The sequence below is a fragment of the Ischnura elegans genome, chromosome 2, assembly GCF_921293095.1.
Source record: "Ischnura elegans chromosome 2, ioIscEleg1.1, whole genome shotgun sequence".
Lineage (NCBI taxonomy): Eukaryota > Metazoa > Arthropoda > Insecta > Odonata > Coenagrionidae > Ischnura > Ischnura elegans.
Window position 1 is genome coordinate 25,813,583 of NC_060247.1, and position 25,505 is coordinate 25,839,087.

General features: G+C 37.5%; 2 protein-coding genes across 5 annotated transcripts in view; one reads left to right on the forward strand and one right to left on the reverse strand.

Moving 5' to 3' along the window:
* Positions 1-2,246, forward strand: part of LOC124153484 (alpha-actinin, sarcomeric) — a 66,632-nt gene extending 64,386 nt beyond the window's left edge. For all 3 annotated transcript variants that reach the window (XM_046526677.1, XM_046526676.1, XM_046526675.1), the window contains one exon: positions 744-2,246. In XM_046526677.1, coding sequence (XP_046382633.1) covers positions 744-902 — 159 coding nt within the window. In that variant the 3' untranslated portion in view covers positions 903-2,246. The remainder of the gene's footprint in view (positions 1-743) is intronic.
* Positions 1,152-24,946, reverse strand: LOC124153487 (mitochondrial 2-oxodicarboxylate carrier). Of its 2 annotated transcripts, XM_046526684.1 has the most exons (8): positions 24,898-24,941; positions 24,542-24,708; positions 24,250-24,458; positions 24,102-24,164; positions 23,865-24,017; positions 21,228-21,347; positions 13,062-13,243; positions 1,152-3,420 (listed from the first exon to the last, which is right to left on the reverse strand). In XM_046526684.1, the coding sequence occupies exons 2-8, from the start codon at positions 24,603-24,605 to the stop codon at positions 3,279-3,281; spliced, it is 933 nt and encodes a 310-aa protein (XP_046382640.1). In that variant the 5' UTR covers positions 24,606-24,708; positions 24,898-24,941; the 3' UTR covers positions 1,152-3,278. The 2 variants fall into 2 exon arrangements, with proteins under 2 accessions (XP_046382640.1, XP_046382639.1); XM_046526683.1 differs by having other exon boundaries at positions 24,542-24,946.
* Positions 24,947-25,505: the final 559 nt, after the last annotated feature.

A 25,505-nucleotide genomic window follows, 5' to 3' on the forward strand; every position in this document is an offset into this window, starting at 1 on the left:
TTTTTATCTCCACAGTGATTCTCAAGTTGCCTAATTTGTCACTCATGTCACTTTTAGTTTAATATAATACCCCTTCTATTTTCTCCCAGATATTTTGAGCAAAAAAGGAGACTAGTTTTGGAGATATACAGTACATGCTTTTCTGAGGTGATGAGAAGTTGCTTGTAGAGTGCTGTAGTCAAGGTCAGATCTCTCCCAGTCCCTAACTCATTATGACACAGGTTATAGATGCAAGTACCATACAGATTCTTGTGGCAATTGTTGCTTAAGGAAATTAATTTTGGTAGTAGAGGTGGTATCTGGAAATTTAATACCTACAGTGAGTCACTGAAATATTTAGTTAAATATTATATTCAAAACTGTTAAGGCCGTTTTACATGAGGCATGTACTTGCACAATCTGCCGTGTGAACGAAGGCACTGTCAAAGTTGCATCGTGTAAAGCAGTGAATTGCTAGAACACATGCGAGAATGCATGGACATAAGATGGCAAAATAGCCCGTTCTAATTTCGTTCATGCATTCCCGCAATTCCATGCCATTTTAGAAATTAATGCATTAATATTCATCTTCATATATGAAAAAATCTTGAGTTAGAGAATGTGCATGATTATGGTACAATGGCTAGCTGCGTGCAAAACATTGTGTACCACCTCTTTTTTTCCATTTCATGAAAAAATGTTCTTATATTTATATGAAAATTTTTCATTGATAAAACTACATATTTTAATTATTTACTTTACAGCCCTTCATACTTCCCGATGAGCTTCGACGAGAACTTCCACCAGACCAGGCTGAGTACTGCATCCAGCGTATGCCTCCCTACAAGGGACCAAATGCTTTGCCGGGTGCTCTTGACTATATGTCCTTTTCCGCTGCATTATATGGGGAGTCAGATTTGTAGTTTGTGGTAGTTTTTATATGAGGAAGGGAAGATCTTCGAAACTACTCCACTTGCTTTCTCTATGACTTTTTTTTTAAACCCTTGGAGCATATTGCCTGTGCAGCTACTGTTTTCCTTTGATTTGTCTTGCAAACCCAAACATGGCTTAATAAAACTATGTAAAACGAGGTATGAAAAGATATTCCATTGCATTTTTGCCATGGAATCGATGGTTTCACCACTAGTTTTGGGCATTTTTTGCACCTGTAATAAAGATCTTATTTGTTGGAGTGGAGGGGCGTTATAGTGTTATGTTCATCATTGTACATTATGATAAAGTAAGCTTGAGCATGGAGTCAGTGACAATGACCCAGTATCAAGATATGCTATCAAATTACCTGACATTATAACATTGTATAAATATTGAATGGAGGGTAATGATTTCCGATAAGGGGAATATTATGAGTGAAGATGTTTGTGCTTAAAAAGTGAATGCACAAAATGGTTTCTCCATTAAATGTGAGAGGAAATTTTCTTTCATAGTGAACTTGAGAGAAATGACAGGTGGTGATCATGTACATTGGCTCATATGCCATCAAATGCATGTATTTTTTTCTTGTAAAGTTCCTCTCTTTAAGTTATTTTAAAAAGCGAAAAATTAAAGCTTCCCCCTTAAAAATTGGTATGACTGTCCTTCAAATGATTTTTATGACTATCCTTCTCACCTGTACTTTTTTGTATCAACATATCTTGGAATTTTAATCATAAAATTCAGAAAATGATGGTTAGAAAGCTACCAGTGTATGAGCACTAACCTGAGCTTTTCTTGGACTTGTGTATACTGCAGTGCTAGATTTTTGTGCATACTTTTGTATCTCTTTAAGACCTGGAGAGAGTGTAAATGATTTTCTCATGTTGATGGTTATTTTTTTTATAACTAACTTCATCTTGGAAATGAAATGGTATATAATTAAATAGCTTTATTTGAACATAGGCCCTCAAGGCATGCAGTAGAATCCACACTGCCATATTTTTTTAATTTACCTAACATTACTCTTCCCATAAGAATGCATATTCATCAGCATAATGGGTTAAAAAGTGGTTTGATGCTCAAATGTTCATATACTGTAGGGTGAATGAAATTCTATTTGTGGATGATGCCCAGGTCATTCTTACCTTAGGCATTATTGACTCAGGTTTTAAATCATTTACGCAAGCAAAAAGTTAACATAATCAAGTCATAAGATCTGTGTATTGTTCATCTGCTTCCATCTATTTTTTCATGAAGACATTTGTATGCCGGCTAACACATTTGTGCCATAAGTATACATAAGACATTCATCCAAATAAAATTATAATTGAGAATTTCATGAACAATTTATTCCCAAATAGACATGGCCTTTACTATTATAAGGGAAGTACATTACAAATGTGTACAAGTCACCATAATATTTCTAGTCATCTTATTTGAGTTTCCAGTTTATATTAAAAAACATAAAAGGAGCAGCATCTATGGCAAAAATAAATTTTTTAATATACATTTATACAAAACCACTATATTTTGAGTAAAGTTTTAAGTAAAAATCAATTTTATAAAATTTGTAATATAAATATGTAGTTTTAGTTTTTGTGAATGAAGTAAATTATTATATTCCTCGTGCACTATTCTGAAGGTTGTATTTTTATAGCTCCAATCCCTTCTCTTTACATTGATGTAATTATCATTATTTCAAACCTTTGGTCAATATGTTTTTTACTCAATAAAACTGTACAGCTAAATGCCTGGAAGAACATTTCATATTACTTTTTATGTAAAATCTTCAATGAGGTATGAGTAAAGGAAAGGCACTCAAGTGCATCAAATATATTTTAAAAACAATTCCAATACAGCAAAATTACCTTAGAAAAATATTTTTTCATTTCACAGATCAGTGGAAAACAGCAGTAGTTTCCATGAGGTATTCACTAGCACAAGTACACAAACACACAATTGCAGAATTTGTATCGCTTAGGTAACTTAGGCAGTCAACCAATACTAAATCAAAAGACTGCTACTGAGGATAATCGTTGGGTTTAAATCAATAGGGTAACAAACTACCACTTAACAAAATTAGAAACTCCTCATACTTAACAGACAATAAACATATATCTATAATTAGTAAATAAAGTAACTTGGAATAGTCTATATTTATATTTTTCGATTAGCGATGATAAATGCACAATTGCTTTCATAACATCGGGACAAGTTTATTTTAATAATGGGCCTAAAAATGCATTTTTCCAACCACTTGATGAACCTTGTAACCATTGTTACTATCCCTATGCAAAATACTTACAATTCAATTCTCACACTTTACATGAAGCATTGATCCATCATACTGAGTTAGGCAAAAAACTTTACAAATCACCTAAATCTCGTCCATCAGGGAATTTTTCCATTAAAAAGTCATGCATATAGTCATACACCACAAGCATAATTGCTCCTCCAGGTCCAAGACGCATTACTTTGGGCAATAGGCCTTTATAAAGGGCTCTCCACCTGTAAAAATAGAGAAATTATTATAATAACATACAGCAAACTCCTGATTATCCAGGCTAATGATGAGGAGAGGCGGCACAAATAATTGGAAAACACTAACAATCCAAACTTTCACTTTAATTCTTGTTCTTTTTATAATTTACGTAAATCAAACAATCTATTATTATTCATGCACATTGTTATTTTAGATTGCTTTCCAGAATCATAAAGAGCTTTCTTTTCCCGGCCACGATCTTTTTTGCGGAGTTGACGTGATTGTATGTACTTGTATTCACACTGCTCCGCTTAACACCTGGTTTCCGAAAACCACGCACCCGTGTCTGGGAGGTCACACAGAGTCAGAAAAGAGGTTTGCACGAATGCTTCGAAACCACTGTATGACATCTGAAACAACACCGACAGGCACCACCCGTCTCACACAAGTTGCATGGCCCTGCACCATGATGCTTGGAATAGGAGCAGGGAACTCCCATGAAGGCAACAGGCATGCAATTATGCCATCGTGCAGTAGCATTTATAGGAAACCAGGACTTAAGGCAAATAAATTGTCTACGCAGGCGAGTACCTGGCTCGTGTTATCTCTACTTCCACTTCCCCTGGTGCCTTCACTTCTACTATTTCCTCCCTCTCCAGTTTGACCTTGACTAGTCACAGTGTAAACATGCTTGTGTGTGACGAAATCTCCAGTTCCCTTGGGTTGTATTCCACCTCATGCAAGGCCACGGCAATAATTGTGCATTTGCAGTACGACAGTAACAATGAATGAGGGTGCAAGGGGGGCCCTTTGAAGGATACAACACACCAGGACCTGGACCCAGTAATTCAATTGGATACGCCCAGTCACCCAGGGAGGGGTTGGAATGGGAAAAAAAAGGAAGGAGGTGCTGCCACAATAGGAGCTCGTCGACGCCTCAGAGGAGAGGATAGGAGTGGAAGGTAGGGGATAGGGAAAAACCTGCACTGCCATGGAGACAATGGGGCCCACTACTGATGAAACTATTCTTGATTTACCAACAAAATTGGCAGATTCTATGTGGAGAAAAATTCAACGATCATTTCACTGGATTGATATGACATTTACCATTAAATATCATAGATAACATTTATTTCTCTTAATTTACAATTGGTTAACCATTGAAGAATCTTCTCAAATCGATAAAGATTTTTTCCCGCCGCTGATCATCATCATCTAAGCTATAGCAGACGTTCAAGTCAACTTGAAACATTCCTAGTCTATGCATAATAAAATAGTAATTCCAATTACAAAGGGGATTCTAAAAGAAATAATAATCCTGTTGTTGCTTTGCATTGAGATGCAAACATCCTGGTACTTATGCGTCCCATTTGATTGTTTTATAAAGATCATGGAAAACTTCGACGGAGAACAATGTTGTTGGATAAGAAGCTGAGCAAAGAATTTTGGGCAGAAGCAGTTAATACTGCAGTGTATGTCATCAATAGAACTGGAACAAGCTCAATAAAAGGCAAAACTCTTAATGAGTTATTGTTTGGTAAACCATTTGGCAATTTTGCGCAGCTCATAGTTTTTGGATCAGAAGTCTATGCTCATGTGCCGTCTCAGAAGAGACAAGTGGGATGCCAAAGGCAAAAAAGGGATGTTAGTGGGATATGAAGATTGTTCAAAAGGAGTAAGAGTATATTTTATGGATAAAAGAACAGTTGAGGTAGTTAGAGATGTAGTCTTCATTCCTGAAATTCAAAATAACTGCAAGGAAGAGAAAGAAATTAAAAAGAGCAAAGGTGGAAAATCAATATGAAGAAGGCAGAGTACAAGAAACAGAAGGTGTAACAGCTGGAAGAGAAGAAGATGAAGGATTACACTACAATCTTAGAGACAGAAATAAACTTAAAGCACCAGATAACTTGAAGGAATATCAATGTAAAATGGCTTTAATTTCGTATAACAAAGCTGTAACCGGACAGGGAAAAGATAAATGGATAGAAGCAATTGAAAATGAAACATGTCTGTCCTCAAGATGCCAAAGGGAAGAAAATTCTAACCAGTCAATGGGTATTCAAAGTCAAAGAATATGGGAGATACAAGGCTAGACTAGTAGTTAGAGGCTGCGAACAAGAGAGAGGAATTGACTATGAAGAAACCGTCACCGAAACCCAGTGGTGAATACAATGTCACTGAGAATACTGTTTGCCATTGCAGCTAAAAATAATTACAAAATGAAGGCATTTGATAATAAAACAGCTTTAAATGGGGAACTAGAAGAAGAAATTTACATGTATGTGCCAGAGGGTTTTGGTGTCAAAAATAAAATTTGCTGTTTAGAAAAATCCTTGTATGGATTAAAACAAGCACCTTGAAATGGAATCAAAGGTTGAAGAAGTTTTTACTGAACAGAGGGCTTTTTCAGATGAAATCAGAGCAGTGTGTATTCAGAAATGAGAACAGAACTCTGTATTTAGCTGTGTACGTAGATGATGGGATCATAATAGGAGAAAATTAATCTGATTTAGACAATTTATTAGATATGTTGAATTAAAACTTTTGGGCTATGTCGCCGCGTCAGATTTTGGGTGGCCCCAACGTTTCCCGACCGATGCTGGTCGCTTTCTCAAGATTCCCTTTCCCTTTCTGAGATTCCCTTGAGAAAGCGACCAGCATCGGTCGGGAAACGTTGGGGCCACCCAAAATCTGACGCGGCAACATAGCCCAAAAGTTTTAATTCAACATGACGAGCACCCGCGAAAGTTTTAACGAAGAATTTATTAGATAGTTTAGGAAAGGAGTTTGAAACAAAGACAAGAAATAATCCAAAGGTTTTAATTGGCATAGAGGTACAAAAAAACTAAGGACTCTATTTTTCTACCTCAGAAGGGGTATACAGATTACCTATATATTAGATAAAGTCGAGATGAAAAATACCAAGGGAGCTGATACACCACTTCAGATTGGGAAAAGAGCTGACAAGCAGGAAGAAAGGGATAAAAGTGTTCTCATGTTTCCTTACAGAGAAGTGGTTGGGAGTCTTTTATATTTGACGAATAAAACAAGACCTGATATGACTTTTGCAGTCAACTATGAAAGCAGAATAATGGAAAATTCAACAAAAACAGACATTGAAAATGTAAAAGGAACATTGAAGTATTTAAAGAAAACAGAAAACCTGGGTATTCGGTACAAAAGAAGATCAAATTTGACTCTGACTGCTTATACTAACTCTGACTATGCAGGTGACTTAAAGACTAGGAAGAGCACAAGTGGATATGTATGTCCTGATGTTCTGTGGAGGTCCAGTAGCCTGGTGGTCACGCAAATAACCAATTGTGGCTCTCTCCACTATAGAGGCAGAATATATTGCAGCAGCTGAGAGTGTGAAGGAAGTCATATATGCAAAAACATTTATTCAAGAATTGGTGGGTAAAGATTGAGTGCAAGTTTACATCTGGATAATCAAAGCACTATTCGACTAATGGAGACTGGACAACTTAACCCCTCAAGCGCGGCTGGCATTTAATTAAATCCCATCTCAGCGGCCGGATGATATTTAAATAACTTCGCCTTTTTGGCATACTATCATTTAATAATTTATATCTTTCATAATATGAAATCAGTATCGTTGAAAATTTGAGTAAACTTGCGTAATATAATACGCTACTACATAATAATTTTTCGAGCGATTTGAAAGAATATTTATTGTTTCATGTATCTCCTTTTATGAACTAATGAATAAATTTTCATTTCGAAAGATTTTAATTTGGTTTCGAATATGCTACGAGATGCCTAACATTCCATGCATTAAAAATACAATTACATGATGTAATTTAGTTATTTGGGGTTGAAAATGTCATAACAGGTTGGATACTTTCGATAGGATTACCCGTTTCGCCTACTTGAAATTTACCGCTCCGCCCACTTCTCTGACTTTGTTCCATTATTACTGTATCATTTCATTTAGGTAATCACGTGCTAATGTTTCAAACGTCAATATGTGAATATTCAAACGATTTACCTTAGAAAATCTGCTTTGTGTGACATGATTTGAAGAAATCCAAACATATCCCACTGCACATTTTTCACACCAGTACACGTAGTCTCTTCATTTCCCATATTAGGCACAAACAGCACACCTCCTTTGAGACTTTGATTTCTTCCCAGCTGCAGGAATTTTCTTTAGGAAATGTATTTCTGCGAGTCTTGGTACTAAATTGTGCAATGAGTGACGGCCATGTCCAAACAGTTCGTATGACGTCGGATATTTCAAAAATATTACCTCGACCAATGGCACGCGAAATGATAAGTCAAATTTTTATACGTGTTTTTCCTATGATCAACATATGAATTTAGGACTGCCGCATTCAATTGTCTCCTAAATAACTTCATACACCACTTGTAATGGCGTTTTCTTTGCGTTAGTTATGAATGCAATAACAGGTCCTTGAAGTTCACCCCACCAATGAATTTACTATAACCTAACACACTGACAGACTTCCGAGTCTCTTTTTTGCCTTTCAATACCATTCCCATTTCGTAGGATCCCCAATTGTAAAAAAATACCACTCACAGTAAGTACACCCGATGAGAATTTCAACACACTGCCTGAACGAACACCACACAGCATGAATGACTCTAGTGGACTGAAGCTCGTGGTTTAGAAGCTCCCTCAAGAGACGAGAAAATATCTCGAAGGGGCCCTAGTATATGCTGACTGTTTAGATGGAATCTTATCTTCGTTGATTACTGTCCAGAAAAAAAATATAAAAAAATAAATGCAGAGCGAGGCACATGGCCCCTTCGCCTAGGACGCTAAGGACTAACGAGGCGGGCCAAACACACTTGGGGCTCGAGGTGACGACAAACAAGCAGAAGACAGAGAGAAGGCATTCAGTTCTGAAGATACCGTATCTCAAGCTAAAGTAGCTGACCCTTCTTGACGTCTCTCAAGCAGAATAGGCGGAAGTTTTCATGATAGAACAGTTGAAGGAAGGCGTTGAGTTTTTGGACCTAAGTCGTCAACGCACCGGTTTAAAACGGAATTTTATCGAAGCATTTTAAAAACATTTTGAAGGCATAAAGCCGTTGTAGATATTTTATTGGAGAGGAAAAACATTTCTTCAAATGATAGAGTAATTAGTTTTAATTTAACATGCAATGTCTGGCGGAGAAAAAATATTATATACAGTAGGTCTGGAAGCGTACTGGGTACGCATGACGGCGGCATACGAAATTTAAAGGGCGCGTACTGGGTACGCATGACGGCGTTGAGGGGTTAATAGGCGAAGCAAGCACGTTGATGTAAGATATCATTTCATTTCTGAAAAGGTGTCAGAATAAGTAGTGACAGCCCAACACAATATCAGTTAGCCGATATATTTACAAAGCGCCTAAATAGTATCAAGTTCCATGCACATAAAAACGTATTGTTGTCAAGTAATTGAAGGAATTTTAATTTTTGCTAAAACGTAAACGTGTGAAGTTTTTTTGTATTATGGTTATTATAATATGCATCAATTCTGCGATGTAAATTTCAAGAAAAGTTTTATGGTGTTGAATGATGTAATTTGTTTTCTTTTGTTACCAAAGAAAAAAATTAAGAGAGAGTGTTAAATATTATATGATACATGTAGTATCTAAGAGATCTAATCTTTGATTAGTTACTGTTTTAGTTGAGGTAAAATAATATTGTCTGGTGTAGAGTGATTAGTAAAAAATAATTAAAGAATTAGCAGAAGCTCAACATGACTTCATGCAAAATAAGATTTCACGTGAAATAAAATGATCTAAAGTAACATTTTTCTTCTCCAACTAATGAAATGAACTAGTTAACACGATAGATAGTTCACTCAGAAACATACATGTTCAGTCACGAAATTTATCACTCATTCCCACTACTTTGTTAAGAATACAATGATTGAAGGCTTCAAATAATTTACGTAGCATTCCTGACCTCATTAAAGAAAATAATTACTGAAAACAACAGAAATAGTCAACACCTTTCTTGTGTACCAATCCATCGCTAGCCATGCCAAGAAAAATACTGATGGGATAGAACAAAAGATTAGCAACTTGCGCCACTTGGTTCACGGCGGTTCATAGGAATTCCCTATGTTTTTTATGGTAGCTAGCTGAAGCGTGGGGTCCCAAGGGCATTCTTCTTGAAGCTACCGTGGTGCCTAATTTGAAGCTACGGAAGTAGCTTCACAGCCCATAGAGAATATGGGTTGGAGCCTAATAAGCTACCGGTAGCTTCTGCTAGCTCTTTTGCTGTTGCTTCAGCGTTAGAGAATACAAGTAGGAGCTAGTAGCTTAATTAAGCATCTTCTCGCCAGAAAGTTACCGTGCTTCGAGGTTCAGAATAGACCCCATGGTCTCCAATTTTTGGCACACCCTGAAAGCATGAGTCACATATGAACTGTGTTCTTTGGTGACAACCAATAACTTTCCACAATTAGTGTTTTACCTCCATATGATTTCAAGAATAGAGATGCACACCATATATAAAAAGAATGAGTCCATATATGATGCATTTCCAACATGATTTAACTTTGTTAATCAAGGTTCCGTCACTTTTATTTATCGATTTATCAAGAATCACAAGTTCCTACATTAGACCGCACCCAAATAGCGATGAGAAGTTGTCACTACCACAGCATAATTTTGCTTGAATTTGTATAATAGTATTAAATTAATTTCCACAGATATATCGAATGATGAGAGTAATAAGGATTACAGACAATAATTAGAAAGAGTAGATATGTACAAATTACGTTGTATTTTACATGTTAGTACACATATAATTGCGCATCTTATATTTTTGTATGTATTTCTTCCATGTATGACAGTTTAGAAATTGACGAATGGCGAATTAAAAAAAGTTCTGACTCAATCTAGTAAAAATAAGATATCGGATTCAGTGCACAAAAATATATGGTACTCCATCAACAGAACTTGGAAATCATGGTAGAACAAAAATGCAGGCCTGTGTTATTGGTATTACACCCAAACAAGATGAGACAGAGTGGAAATTCAAACTGCACAAATCACTTAGCTGGCACGTTTCTGCCTAGAAAGAAAGACTTCACAAAATTTCTCGATCTTACACACTCGTCCCTTGCTCCTGTCTGTATTCTCTCCAGTGCCTCACTGCGAGAAAGGCAGAGTCGTAGAGTTCCCAGATACCCAGAGAACACTCTCCATCCTCTCCACGACCCCCACCCTCCCATGCTTTCGCAGGTCCCCCCCTTCCTCTTGCTGAGCAGATGGGTCGTTCTAGTTCCCCCAACTTGCCACTGGTGACACCTTCCGATGGGTCATGTTTTTGTCATTATTATAATTTGATTTATTACTTTACACCTGCATATTTCTCGGTTTTAAAAGTCGCATTAGACTAGTAACTTGGCTAGAATTCTTTTGTTGTAACTGTATTTTTTTTCAAAAATAATATCTTCAACTTACAATTTCTAATTAAAAATGTCAATTTAGATAAGCTAGGCAGAACAGATGCAGTGGCCGTTATTCATTAGTGAAGGTTTCACATCGATAGTATCATACTCATCACTCCAATTAGGAAAACCTTTTAACGGGGCAATCACCTTTCACATTAAGTCTTAATTAGAGATGTGCAAATAGTATCCGCGAATACTTGAATACCAGTAAGTATTTGATATTTGAGATCTCGAATACCTCGAATACTTTGAATTTCACGCCATACACTGTCGCACGCACGTCGTTGGTAGTTGACTCGGAAAAATGTAGAGAACTCTAGTCATTAAGTGCATGCAGCGCCATTTTAGGCAAGATGACTAACTACATCAAATTCGCAGAATAGAGTGGTGAAAATACTTCAACGTGGGGAACCGAAAATGATTGGGCGAAAAAATCCAAAAATCCCCGATTTCTCCCGCCAGGAGAACCTCAGTGCCGTGGGATAGTAACTACGTAGCACAATTACCAAAATACGCTACCCCCCCCATCCATCAGCCCTCGGCCCCTCCTCAGTTGCTTTTCTCCTCTCCGAAATCAAACAAAAGGCCCCAGCTCGCGCAGAGTTCGTATTACGAAGACAATAAATCAAAAGATTCAAAAGAAAATATCAAGTTACAGGAGAATAATAGACTCATGTTTCACCCTTCCCTCTTTCTCCCCACTGACCTTTATCTGCCTACCTGCTTCGAAGTTCCCCATTTCTGGACGTCAACAGCTGCATAAGTCATCTATTAGCCCAAAAGATGTCTAACAATGACTTTTGGTAATTGATATTACACCTTTATTGGATTGAAATATCAGTAATTTGAGCGTAATTTAAAAAAGAATAAGACCAAATACGACATATTTCTGAATTTATGTAAGCATTTTACGCTAGGAAATAAACGTCAAAATACGACGGAGACTTAGCATTCTGGGGAAATTTGATATCCTTGCAGCTGAGCTTCTTAGAAGTTGATGCGGTATTTTTTTCCGAAAACATTACTATATCAAATTACAATTTATGAGTTACGCTATACATAAATCTCTATTGTCACAGTCACAGACGAAGGGATATTATCTCAGGATATTTGGTTTCTCCCTGATAGCAATTCGAATTCATCTGCTTATCTCGTAAGAACTTCCAAAATAATTGAAGAAGAAGAAAATCCGGTGGAGAAGCACGTTTATTTTACAAAATGTCTCGGATTGCCCGCTAGCACTTGACAGTAGGAGTCGGGGTAAAGCGAGCTACCTGTTGAAAATAAGAAGTTGGATGAAGCCGAGTATCAGATGGGCATGCCGCTGAAATGGTGTTGGGTAGATAAGAATGTATACATCAGACAGAAATCCATCATAGCAGTGTAAATGCCAAGACGGCATGCAATCATTTTTTCGCAAGGTGGTGTGTCCCCTTAGGATATTTGAAAGAGATGTTAGTTGAATCAACTATATGCCCAAATTAAAATATTCAATTAATCAGCTAAATTCTTGTTTGAATCCTTTAAAGGAAATCACAATTACTCGCCAAAATCTTGGGTTTCCTGCTGCATAGGCAACCTAGTCAAACATTTCCGCATCCATCATTTTTTTCGTCCATCCCCTTGAAAAACAGAAGATCGAGGTTCCACTGTATACCTTTTTATTTATACATTCATCAAGTGAAGTAGATGAAGAAACGTACGTTTAATATGCTTTGCGCAATTCTAGTATTCGAGGTATTCGAAATTCAAGGTACATATTTGAATATTCGAGTAATGATTTAATATTTGAATTCGATATTCGAGTTCAAGAAATCTGCTATTCGACCCATCTCTAGTAGTAATATATATTTAATTGAGAAAAATGAGTGTGACCCTGCACCCCACCATGAATTTGAATAAATACGGTCTTAAGTAATCTATGGAAACTCTAATTTATAAATAGTGTGGAGGAGCCTCAAGTCTACAAATAACAAGGTGGAGTTACTAAAAATAGTCCATGTTTTTAAATGCATGGTCAGCATTGATTAACTTGATCATCATATTTGAAATCTGAATGTCTAAATTTACACAATAAACTTACATTATTTTATTCTATCATTAAAACAGGTCCAAATCAAGCTATTTATATATAATTTAAAAATCAGGAAAATGAGCATTGAATCATCAGAAAAAAAGAAAATTGCAAGATAAGCTGATTCAGCAAAGACAAAAAAACTTACCCTTCCTCTCGATAAACCAGTGATAATGACTGCAGTGTTCCATAATACTTTGTTTGATTTGGAATTGGTTGAGGGCCTTGAATTCGACTCTTAGCCACATCAAATGGAATATTGATGCATGATGCCAGGGTTCCAGAAACAAAACCGATTCCAACCTTACGGAAAAATTCTTGAGCTGGGTCCTGCAAAATACATCACCATTTCTCATATATAATAACTAGAGCTATAGGAATAAAACAAGTAAATTTAGAGCTAATGCATGTACGTACAAAGGTTGACCAAAACTAAATTCAGGTAGCTCCACAATTTCAAAAACAAATTGGCCAGTTAATTTTCGTGCCAAAGGGCACCTAGATCTTACAAAATCTAAGCAATGATCCATTAGAAGTTAAAATTTTGGGTTTCCAGGGCATCATATATGACTACATTCGCCTAATACATTTTGACCAAATAGGGTTGTTTTCTCGGACCCAAAATCCACAAACTGAATTTTATCGATGGAGGGAAAAAATTAGTCATAACATAAGAGAAAACCTATCCCATTTAGAGATTCTCCCATTAGTTTAAAATGAAGAAAGATAAAAGTTGCCTACCATTTTTCATGAGCTGGAGGCATCGTTAGAGTCACTGATAAATGAAAAACCTTAGTGTATGCCCACAGTTTTTATTAGCGTACAATGCATTTCAGCGAATCAGCTTCGCCATCATCAGGTACAAATACCACACACAATGTTTTTTCATTTACCATTGCAATATTTTCCACAACATCTCCCTGATCACTGTTGAATGCATTAGAGTCCCTGTTCATTAACACACATATTCAGGAAAGACTGATCCTTCAGGAATGATATTATAAACAAGAGTGTAAACAATATCAAACTAAACAAAGCCAATGCAAAGGAGGTTGGATTGATACAGAGATGGTGGCCTACTCAGCAAGTTCATGATGTCAGTGAAATGGTTAAGGCTGCCAATCTTCCGCATCAAGAAGCAGGCAATGGATCAAAAAATGGAAATATTAGGGTACCCTTATTCTTCAAACGATGCCATGATCAACAGTAAAATTAAATTAGAGAACAAGCCCAATCTTATTTATTCCATGAAACAGGAGCCTTCACCAAAGTGAGGAGAAAACATTAAAAATAATGTCTTGCAGTGTCGCAATCAATAATCGAGAGAGTTGTAGTATTTCAAAGCCTGCCGCATGAACGGCGGTGGAATATACGTTAAATCCATGAGATAAAATTTCCCTGGACCTGGGATCGAACCATGGACCTTTAGTTTTCCGGGCCACTGCGGTATCCACATTCTTAATTTCCCATGGCAATTGCACCAAGGCTTATGGTACTAGATGTTCCCATCAAGGATGACAACACAAATGAGAAAGGACTTTAATGAAACCACAACCGGTTGAGAGCCTCAAATCTGCACTAAAACCACACACAGCAGTACGTATGTGCAGAGGCCAGGAAAGCCAATGGTACATGGTTCAATTCCCAGTCCAGGGGAATTTTTTTTCATGGCAATTCATGTAGAATATGTAGATGTCTGTAGTACTACATAGATTTTAAAAAGGTGGATTGAAAAAACCTCTACGAAGCCTACAGACATCCCAATTGAAAATACCTGCATTGTGAGAATACCCAGACAGGAACTGGCCCTCGACTATGAATGCGGGAAATTCTTATATCACATCCTTGAGGTTTGTTCTACTCCCAAAGCATTGATAAATATTATGCTGGTATTAAGAGCTCATCGCATTAGTAGTCCAGGAAATGAAGCATTTTGGCTTGCAATTTTTTCAAACTGAATCGATTTTCTTGAAATTTTCACAAAGAGTAGGGAAAATAGTAAGAATCAAAATCTATATCATGCCGACGGGCGCTTTTACCCTGGGGGTGGTTTCCACCCCATCTCGGAGGTGGAAATTTTTAATTATATTTTGACCACAGGAATCGATAGAAAAATAAATTCTAAGAATAAAATGTTCTTTTCATTTTTTGCATCAAATTAATATTTTTCGAGTTATTCGCGATTGAAAGTAACATTTTTTTGACGAAAAAATCAATGATTTTAATCGGTTATAGGCAAATAACTTGAAAAGATTAATTTTATTAGGAAATTGTCAGTTACAAAACTGTAGCTTGTAAAAAATTAAATAAAAATCTCATTTTATATTTCCTTTATGACCACTTCGGACCGAGCTACAACTTGTTGATGGTTATCTTTTGTTTGTCGTACGCTAACTTTGAAAGATTCAATACAGGGTTCCCACTCTACCTGAACAATGAAATTCACGGCTTTTTCCAGGTTTTCACGGTTATTTTTCACGTTTTCACGGTTTTTTTAAGGTTTTCACGGTCTCAATTTTGTTAAATTCACGGTCCGTTAATAAGCCAACAATAAGAAAATCACTGGCCGTATATCAACAGAAAATTAACGTACGCGAAAAACGCCGTGAATGTTAACGCCGCAATGAAAAGTGATATCTGTTATGACGTGATCTATCGTTTGCAAAATTCAGGGCCGACTAAAGGACCAGCCCAACCGCGCTCTTGCCCGGACGCCGAATACCCTTCTGACCTTCTTCCGTCCGGACACTCGAGGTCCTTTTTTAATTCCTCGCTGAGAGATTGTTTTTTGCGCACGTTGTTATTACTGCACAGTAACCGAATTTCCCCCACCCCAATATTTCTTATTTAACGGAAAATATTTTATTTAAATTGTTTATAGAATATAATAAATTGATTCTTTCTTATTCAGCGGAAAATATTTTATGAAAATTGTTAATAGAACATAATAAATCGAAAAACAATTTCATACACTGTATTAGCACGAATCTAAGACGAACACGATTCTAAGACTACCCTCCTTTTTTGGAACTCCACTAGGGGACAATTTTTCTTTATTAATAACGATACAATTATAAAATGAATGCGGAAAAACGATCAATGCTTAATTTTTTTTGCTAGATTGCCTATGTCCCAGGAAACGCAGGATTTTCGCGAGTAATTAAGAAATTCATTAAAGGTTCCAAAACAATATTTTAGATAATAACAGGAATAGTAGTACTTTATCAAGACACATACTACGTCATATTGTTGATTCGACCCATATCTCTTTCAAAATTCTGAATGTTTGCTCTCCACTCGGCATTTACACTGCTATTATGGATTTCAGTCAGATGTAAAAATCCTTATCCATCAAACACCATTTCCAGTACACGTATTCACGAGAGCAATGTGCATGTTGTGCCTAAAACAACCGCATTCGCCGGTGCAGTGACTGGTTGTGAGATGGATCACGAAGGCCAAAAATAGTCAATTACTTGAATTGTTCCTGTCTAATGAATATATTTTTAATACAATTGAGGTAGTGTGTAAAGCGTGAACAATGTTGCGTTAATCGTCAGCGGCACGCCCACCTGGATCTTCGCCTTCATATCTCTACTTGTTTTCTCCAGGTAGCTCACTCTACCCCCACCCCTAACGTCATGTGCTAGCGGACAACCCAAGGCGCTCTGCAATATTCACGCGCATCTAGCCCGGATTCTTTTCTTCATGTTCAATTATTTTCAGTCCATCTCTTAAAATTCTCAATAGTTTCTTCGGAGGGGCCATGGTCGGAAGACGACTAAAATAAAACTAGTGAAAATGACTTTATTAAACCCACATGGAAAACACTCGGTGGTTCGAAGTCCAGCCACCCCGGAAAGTAGGGAACCACTCGTACGAGGTGAAGTTCGGAACTGATGCTATCGCGTACGGGGGTACGCAGAGCACACTGCAGAGGGCGAAGCGTGACCATATGACTGCGCCATGAAATTTTTTACCCTAAAGATGCCCATTCTTTTCTAATTAGCGTAGCGCCAGATGATCAGATGAATTCGGATTGTTAGTAGGGAGAAACAAAAATCTCTCGTTTTCAGGGCCGCAATGCGCGAGAATTAGTAACGTCACGCCGAAAGCTCGCTGTCACCCGGTTCAAACGCAGGGAGCGTAGTGTCCACAGCGCATGGCAGGTTGTCAAGGCTAGCGGTCTTCCAGTCATAGGATTGAGGGTGTTGAATAAACGTTCAAATTTTTCGACACAATGGCCATCTAGATTTAGTTTCGAAAGTGGTCGCTGCAGCCAGTGGGAAGGCTAATTGGGTGGAAGGGGGACTAAGCAGTGACCGAGGGAGGGGAAACCAAGCCATTTGAGGAAAGTAAACAAGCTGATGAGAAGTGGTGTCATATTTCAGGAGGGGGAGAGAAAAGGCCTGCGCTGGGGAAAGATGTTTTTTCTTCAGGCAACATTCGTTCCCACGCTTTTCTGACCCATGCGACCGCATGCGACGATGCTCGCCACAATGAATAGAAGTGCGCTAGCTACGAACGAAGATGAAAATTTCTGGGAAGGTATTATAATTAGGGATGGGTCGAATAGTAGATTTCTCGAATTCGAATATTAAATCATTGCTCGAATATTCGAATACCTCGAATTTCGAATACCTCGAATACTAAACGATGAATGTGAAAATGTTTGACTAGGTCGCCTATGCAGCAGGAAACCCAAGATTTTAGCGAGTAATTGTGATTGCCTTTAAAGGATTCAAACAGGAATTTAGCTGATTAATGGAATATTTTAATTTTATGTAAACAATAGGGTAGTTTCCTTCATTAAAGAAAACGAAAGGTATTGATTGTGATTCGTTACCCACCATTAGTGTATTCATAATATACAAATTATTTCGTTCTAGAAATACCGGTTTAGACTAATGGCAATGTTCAATTTTACCTCATTTGAAAAAGGCCAGATTGGCGCCTATGCGATGCCACTCCACGTGACATCACAGGGACCTAGTTTCTACACGAGAGGATCGGAGTTTTACATCGTCTGAGGTTACCAATGCATGCATGAGGCACAGAGCTCAGGGAAACATGTCTTAATAATCACACAGTCTGTTTGATAAGGTATTAATAATCCTTATTTAAGCCAAGCGCTACCAGCTAGCATGGTACTCGGCTACCTGCTAGCATCCTGCGTCGTAATAGCGCTCAGAGCCTCGCCCCAAGGTCACCTCACTTGCGGCAGCGGGAACCAGAACGACGTCACGCGGAGTTTTTCCCGGCATTCATACTTACCCGTCGCGTATTCGCGCGCTTGAAAATTTTCACTTTTAATTTAATCGCGAAAAATAGATATCGTCTTATAAAACTCTAAAAGCGTTAAATACGTACTTCAGGAGTATTAATATTTCGATTTAGGCAATAAAAAATAATAGGAAACCACCCTATTTGAGCATTACGCCTCCGTCGTATTTCTTCTTCTTTCCGGTATTTATTTTCTTGCGCAAAATGCTTAAATAAAGTCAGAAATATGTCGTGTTTGGTCTTATTCTTTTTTAAATTACGCGCACATCACTAATATTTCAATCCAATAAAGGTGTAATAACAATTGCCGAAAGTCATTGTTAGACACCTTTCGGGCTAGTAGATGACTCATGCAGCAGTTGACCTCGAGAAAGGGGGAAATTCGAAGCAGGTAGGTAGAAAAAGGTCAGTGGGTGAGAAAAGGGGGTGGGTGCGAGACACGTTTCTATTTTTCTCGCGTAACTTGATATTTTTTGAAGCTAAGGTTTTTGTAATACAATCCCTGCGCGAGCTGGGATCTTTTGTTTGATTTCGGAGAAGAGGAAATCGTCAAGAGTGGGTGAGGCGAATGCTGAATGGAGGGGGATAGCAGATCGTGGGAAATGCGCCAATGTCACTATCCCACGGCACTGAGTTCCTCCCTATGGTAGTTTCATCTCCTGGGGAAGATTCAAAATAAGTGCTTGTCATTATTAGCCACAAAGGACACACGGCAAACACCTCCTCTCATTTTATCATAAGATGGATGCGGGAAAATGGTCAGTGGGGAGAAAGAGGGAAGGGTGAAACACGATTCTATTATTTTCCGGTAACTTGATATTTTTTTCAAAGCTGAGGTCTTCGTAATATGATCCCTGCACGAGCCGGGACCTTTTTTTTGTTTTCTGGGAAGAGGAAATCGTCTGAGAGGGGGGGGGCGAACGCTGAATGGATGGGGATAGCGGATCGTGGGAAATGCGCCAATGTCGCTATCCCACGGAACTGAGGTTCTCCTGATAGGGGACACCTGGGATTTTCGGATTTTTTTCATCCGATCAATTTCGGTTCCCCACGTCGAACTCTTTTCACCGCTCAAACCCGTGAATTTGATGTATTTCGTCAGCTTGCCTAAAACGGTGCTGCATGCACTAGACGAGTTCTCATTTTTCCGAGTCAACTACCAACGACGTGCGAGCGACAGTGTATGACGCGAAATTCAAAGTATTCGAGGTATTCGAGACGGTACCTTTGGCATAACTATTCGAGATCTCGAATATCGAATACTTTCTATTATTCGAGGTATTCGAGTATTCGCGGATACTATTCGCACATCTCTAATTATAATCAAGATTGAAAGATTTTTAAGGTTTTAAGACGAAATTCACGGCTATTTCCCGGTTTTTTCACGGTAGAGGAAATTCACGGCTAATTCACGGTTTTAAGGTTTTCACGGTTGAGTGGGAACCCTGCAATACCAAATAGCAGGAAAAATGTATTTCTCAAGGAAAACTTATGCAATCTGTTTAAAAGTATTAAAAAAAAAACTTTCTTCAAATGAGAAGAAAAATTTTTATCATGAAATTTGAGCGAGTTATGATTAAAAATAAGATTAGTCCCTACTTTTTTCTACGAAAAAATCAGTGAAAACAACTCCTTATTACCACACTAGTCAAAATTGATCAATGCCCTTCAGAATTTCTCTTTATTTAAGTATTGTTAATTGATCCTAGAAGTTTGTTTAATTTATAACTCTAAATTTTGAAAAAATTGGAGGTAAAGTGAAAAGCCATTTTCTACAATTTCGTTAAAAATGCTCTTTTTTTAAAATAACTCCAAAAAAATTGGAGATATGAAAAAAATGCAGAAGTAATAAATTGTAGCTTCTTTATTTTCAAATATTTTTGTGTTTAAATTTTCTGTATAATAAATATTTTGTGAGATATTGATAATTAAAACCTCTATTTACAAGGGAGCTCCACTTTATTTAAACCCTTAAATCCCTCCCCTTTCAAAATTAAGGACTCAAAAAAAAAATTAATTCACATGATCTCGTAGTCAGTAAAAACCCTACAAAATACTATTTAAATGAACTTTCTATCATCAAAAATAAAGGAGCTATGTCTGAAATACCAATAAAATTTATTTTCGAAAAATTCGAAATCCACAATTCAGGGCATAACATTCCTCATAACCAGTATACACTTTGTGTGCTAACGTTCGAAGCTAACGATACACTCAAATTTGCTACAAAATAAACACACATACCCATAAGATGTATATATACGTACACATATGTGATTATGTGTGCTCTCGCTCACAGTGACCTGTGTGCATGCATGTGGTGGGAAGACTGGAAGCCATACAGTCTCCGTTTGATAGTGTTTCATGTAATGTCTGCATAAATGTACATTTATTTGTTTATGTTACCATGACGAAGTTTATTCTGTTTATCCAATTATTATCTTTTCTGTGCTGTGATTAAAATCCGATATAATATTTCTTGGAGTTTAGGTAAATTGACCTAAAGAAATATTATATCGTATATTAAACAAGGTCAAGAAAAGGAAAAAAATAATAGTGATTAAAATCATCAGAGAAAAAAGTGAATACATAATAAAAGGAGTAAGAAAGTGAATGAGAAGATACATTGTGATAAATAATTTACATTTTAAGGGTAAATAATTTTTTTTACATAACCCCCAATAGGTGCTGAAATTTTCTAAAATTATTTTCAAAACATAAAAAAAATAATCATGCAAATAATTTAAACTAAATTTTACCCGTATTTAGCTTTAAAATATAATTTTTTAAGTTTTAGCTTTTAGGGGTAGTTTTCACCCCTAAAAAATAAAAAGTGCCCTTCCGCATAGTATAGATTTTGAAGTAGGGGGTATAATTAGTCTAATCCCAAATTTTTGTGCGAATCGATTCAGTTTGAAAAAATTGCAAGGTTTTTCACTTTTATGGGTAATTTCCTGGACTATAGAGGAACGTACCTATTTTCCTAGATACATACCTTGAAAAAATAAACAAAGACAAAAACATCACTTACCTCGTACTCTGGCAGGTATCCTTTCACAGAATGGTAAAACCCAAAGTAAACCATATTGAAAACTCCATTTCTTGCCATTGTTGCTGTAACCCCTTTATTCAGGCCTTTCAGACCAAGACCCTGAAAAGAAGCATGATGACTAAGAACTTATGGTCATTTATCTTCAAAGATATGTATAGCAATTAATAGGGTGGTTTCCTATTATTTTTTTATTGCCTTAATCGAAAGATTATTACTCCTGGAGTACGTATTTCACGCTTTTAGATTTTTAAATGACAACATCTATTTTTCGCGATTAAATGAAAAGTGAAAATTTTCAAGCGCACGAAAACGCGACGCGTTAGTAGGAATGATGGGAAATCTCTCCGTACGTCGTATTTCTGGTTCCCCCTCCGCCCGGTGAGGTGACCTTGAGGCGAGGCTTAGCGCTGATACGTCGCAGGCTGCCAGCGGGTAGCCTAGTGCCCTGCCGCCTGGTAGCGCTTGGCTTAAATAAGGATTATTTATACCTTATCAAACGAGGAAAACTTTCCGACCTTAGCCAGTTTTAATAAGTGATTATTAAGACATGTTTCCCTGAGCTCTGCGCCTCATGCATGCATTGGTAACCTCAGACGACGTATAACTCCTATCTTCTCCTATAGAAACTAGGTCCCTGTGACGTCACGTGGAGTGGCATCGCATGGGCGCCAATCTGGCCCTTTTCAAATGAGGATAAAAATGGACCATTGCCATTCGTCTACACCGGCATTTATAAAATGAAATAATTTGTATATTTTGAATACACTAATGGTGGGTAACGAATCGCAATTATTGCCTTTTGTTTTCTTTGATGAAGGAAACTACCCTATTCTTTGCCCACTTGTGCCACACGAAGCGTTCTAATTAGATATGATAGATGATTTTTTGGGCAACATTCATCCACTAAGTGACAAGTATTTTGAACTAACTCACTCTTCCATATATATATATGCATCATGCTCTTCCTCTGACTTTGCATCCTTCCCGGTGGCGAAACATGCGGCCACTCATCAGCGTCAATTCAATGATTGCTACAATCTTTCAGTTTTAGCCTCCCTTCCCCCCACAGACCACCCACTCAAACTTAATTCTATTGAATTAAGTTACATTTGGCTATTCAAAGCATTTCTTCCTCCCAGCTTGAACATCCACCGCTAATCCCTTAATTGCCTCAACCCACTTCTTTCCCCCCCTCTTTGGACCCTACCTCCCCTCTATTTCCCCTTCCCTCAGCTATCCTTTACCCTCTACCTACAGATATATATGTATATATAATATATACGTATAAATTCATAGGTAAGGAAAGAAAGGGATAGGAACATGTAACAGAAAAAGGACGAGGACAACAGTGCTGTGGTAGATAGAAAAAGCCAGAAATCAGAGGGTAAAAATGTGGCCTGACTGGGACACAAACCCAGAACCTCCTGGTTGCCGGCCAGGTGCTCTACCAGTTGAGCTACCAGGTTGCTTAGATTTACCATGATTTCGGTGGGGGTTTATACACAGGAAACTCCCTTTGCTATGGCGGCTATGGCCCACAAGAATAACCAATAGATGGCACTGGGGCAGCTCACCACTCACCAACAGAAGGAATGGACGAGGACACAAGGATGAAAGGAAAGATACACACTCACACGATAGCAGGAAAGAGACAGGAACATGCGTTTCGGGGCACGCTGAGCCCATGTGAAATAAGCCAATATGGCCGATACACTACTTCATTCATTCACACGACGCCTTAAGCGCAAACATACGTATAAATTCATAGGTACGCAAAGAAAGAGATAGGAACATGTAATAGAAAAACGACGAGGACACCGGTGCTGTGGTAGATGGTAAAAGTCAGAAATCAGAGGGTAAAAATGTGGCCTGACTGTCCCTAGATATCTAATAGATGTTTATTTTCTATGTGGACAACTATTGCCACACTGTGGATCATCTCAGGAAGGCCACAGATTGGCAAACCAAACATTTTTAAATATAAGTATATTACGGTTGCTATTGATACATGTTAGTTGGTAAGTTATTAAAATGGAAGTTTGGTTGATTCGATTGATATAAATAAAGTGTATTATCCATAATTAAGCCACATTATGGCGGGCCACAATATGGCCGGGGGTCAAAACCATTCTGGGTCCATAATGGCAACCCTATGGCCCCAGCCACATTACGGCCACATTGTGGCCACAATTGTTGTGCTGACTGGGCATATAGATGAGGGAGGTGCTAGAATTAGAATTATATATACAGTAGGTCCAACAGTATGTTTTTACTGGCCATGTTGAGTTGATATTTGTTGATTCCCATTTAAAATACATTGTTTGTTATTGAACAACCAATGACAATGTCATGAGTCCAATAGGAGAATTATTTTTACTGGCAAATTACAATTGCTCAGGTTTGATTCAATCAGACGAATTAATGAATATGCTACTTTTGCAAAATTCAAACACAGTTGACCATTTTCCATGCTTTTGTTGAGCTACAGAACAAGTCGTCACAAAATACTTTTAGATTTCATCTGATCAGTCCTACAGAATGAACTCTTCTGCAAGTAGTCACAGATGGCAAGATAAAAATACAATAAACCACTGGATTGTGAGCTAGCTAAATTACCTGCTTGTTAATTATTTCCCTCGTTACCGTCCATGTTGAAGGCAGTTCCCTTAACTTGGCTTTATTCGACTGTAATGCGACTTTGACAACTTCAAATGGGTTGACGATTACCGCCTCTGTGATACCTGCTCCAAGCCCTGCCAAGGAAAACGTCTGCAACACAGAAAAATTCCACGTTAATAGTAATTTTGTAAGATAGCTTACTGTAACTTACTAACCACGTTCAAATATTCATACCAGTGGTGTAGGTGAAGGTGACCCAAACAGAAAGAACTTCTTATATTGTTCAAACGTAAAAAACTGAAAAGATTCAGATAACGAGTATGAAAAAAAGTTGTCTACGAAATTTCGACAATATATGAATTTCCTGATGTAAACAATTCACCTTCACTGCTCTCTTGGGGGTTTCCACCATAACAGGAGGTAATAAACCCTTCCAAAACGCAAGAAATCCTTCATTTAGGTACATTTTTCTCATGCAATCACCAATTCCAGAATAATAATGAGGATCGCCGGGTGAAATCATTTTACTTTGTATTTGAAATCTTGTTTTAACTAGGTCTAAAGGATGCATTATACAGACTTCCACGAAACCTAGCATTCAAAGAAATTTCAAATCACCGTCAGAGGCTTGAACAACAAAAATGAAGGTGTAAATAGAAAAGTACAAAACGTACCAGCTGATCCACCCGATGCTATCTGAATAGCCGCTTGTTTGGCTAAAGATGTGCTTTCCGGCATTTTCAAATTTGATGAAGTCAATGCCTAGAACAGGGAGGTGCCCCAGAGATCCTCTCTTTTCTTTTCTCAGAGGTGGAAGTGGACTAAAATAAAACTGCTGAAACTTTATGAGAGTGCGTGTGTTTTACAATAGGTACTCAACGGGTTTCGATCGACCAGTGGCATGGGGACACTGAACATGCAATACTTTCAGAGAAAAGAAACCCATAAAATACGGAATATTCGCCAGACTATACCGGGCGGTAAATCAGAAACCGTCATAAACAAACATTCATTTGCATTCATTATCTACCATCGACCACGAGGGTGTTGGATTGGCTGCTTCAAGATGCAGTAACAAGTGAATAGGATAGCCCACAACACCCCTTCCCACCCTTCCTTTCCATTCTTGCTTCGGCTCATTTCACCGAGTTCCGAAGGTTCAACACTGCTGCGCTGCAATCGCCGAATCTATTTCTTGCCGCGAGATTCGAACTCCATTTTTTATTTTAATAGTTCATATGTACTGAATTAGGGTCTAAAATTGTGATTCATTGGATTGTCGGCCAAAATTTCAGCATTTAATTCCATCAATGAAACCTTAGGATTCTTATCCTAAAATTTAAAGGTAATTTTTTAAATGAATTAAGGACTGAATCGATTAAGTTCATTTACTCAATGCTGCCATTCAAGATGAGATTTACCCTCTCTGTTTCAAACCCTGGAATTAAATACTACGTGATAATCATAAATGATGTTTCAAAATTAGTATGCTTAGATACATCTTGAATATTTCTCAAAAATTATATAGATATTACAAATTTGGACTATAGAAATCTCTCATGTGGGAGTTGTGGAACTCACTTATTGATAAATTTTCAGCTTCTAAATTAATTCTTGCCTGATCTGCACTTCATTTCT

Excerpts from the sequence above, each read along its gene's own strand:
- LOC124153487 (XM_046526683.1), bottom strand. The coding sequence starts at position 24,605 with ATGCCGGAAAGCACATCTTTAGCCAAACAAGCGGCTATTCAGATAGCA. Across the intron at positions 13,244-21,227 it reads GATACCTGCCAGAGTACGAG|GACCCAGCTCAAGAATTTTT; the intron begins GTAAGTGATGTT and ends TGTATTTTGCAG. Across the intron at positions 3,421-13,061 it reads CTGGTTTATCGAGAGGAAGG|GTGGAGAGCCCTTTATAAAG; the intron begins GTAAGTTTTTTT and ends CTATTTTTACAG.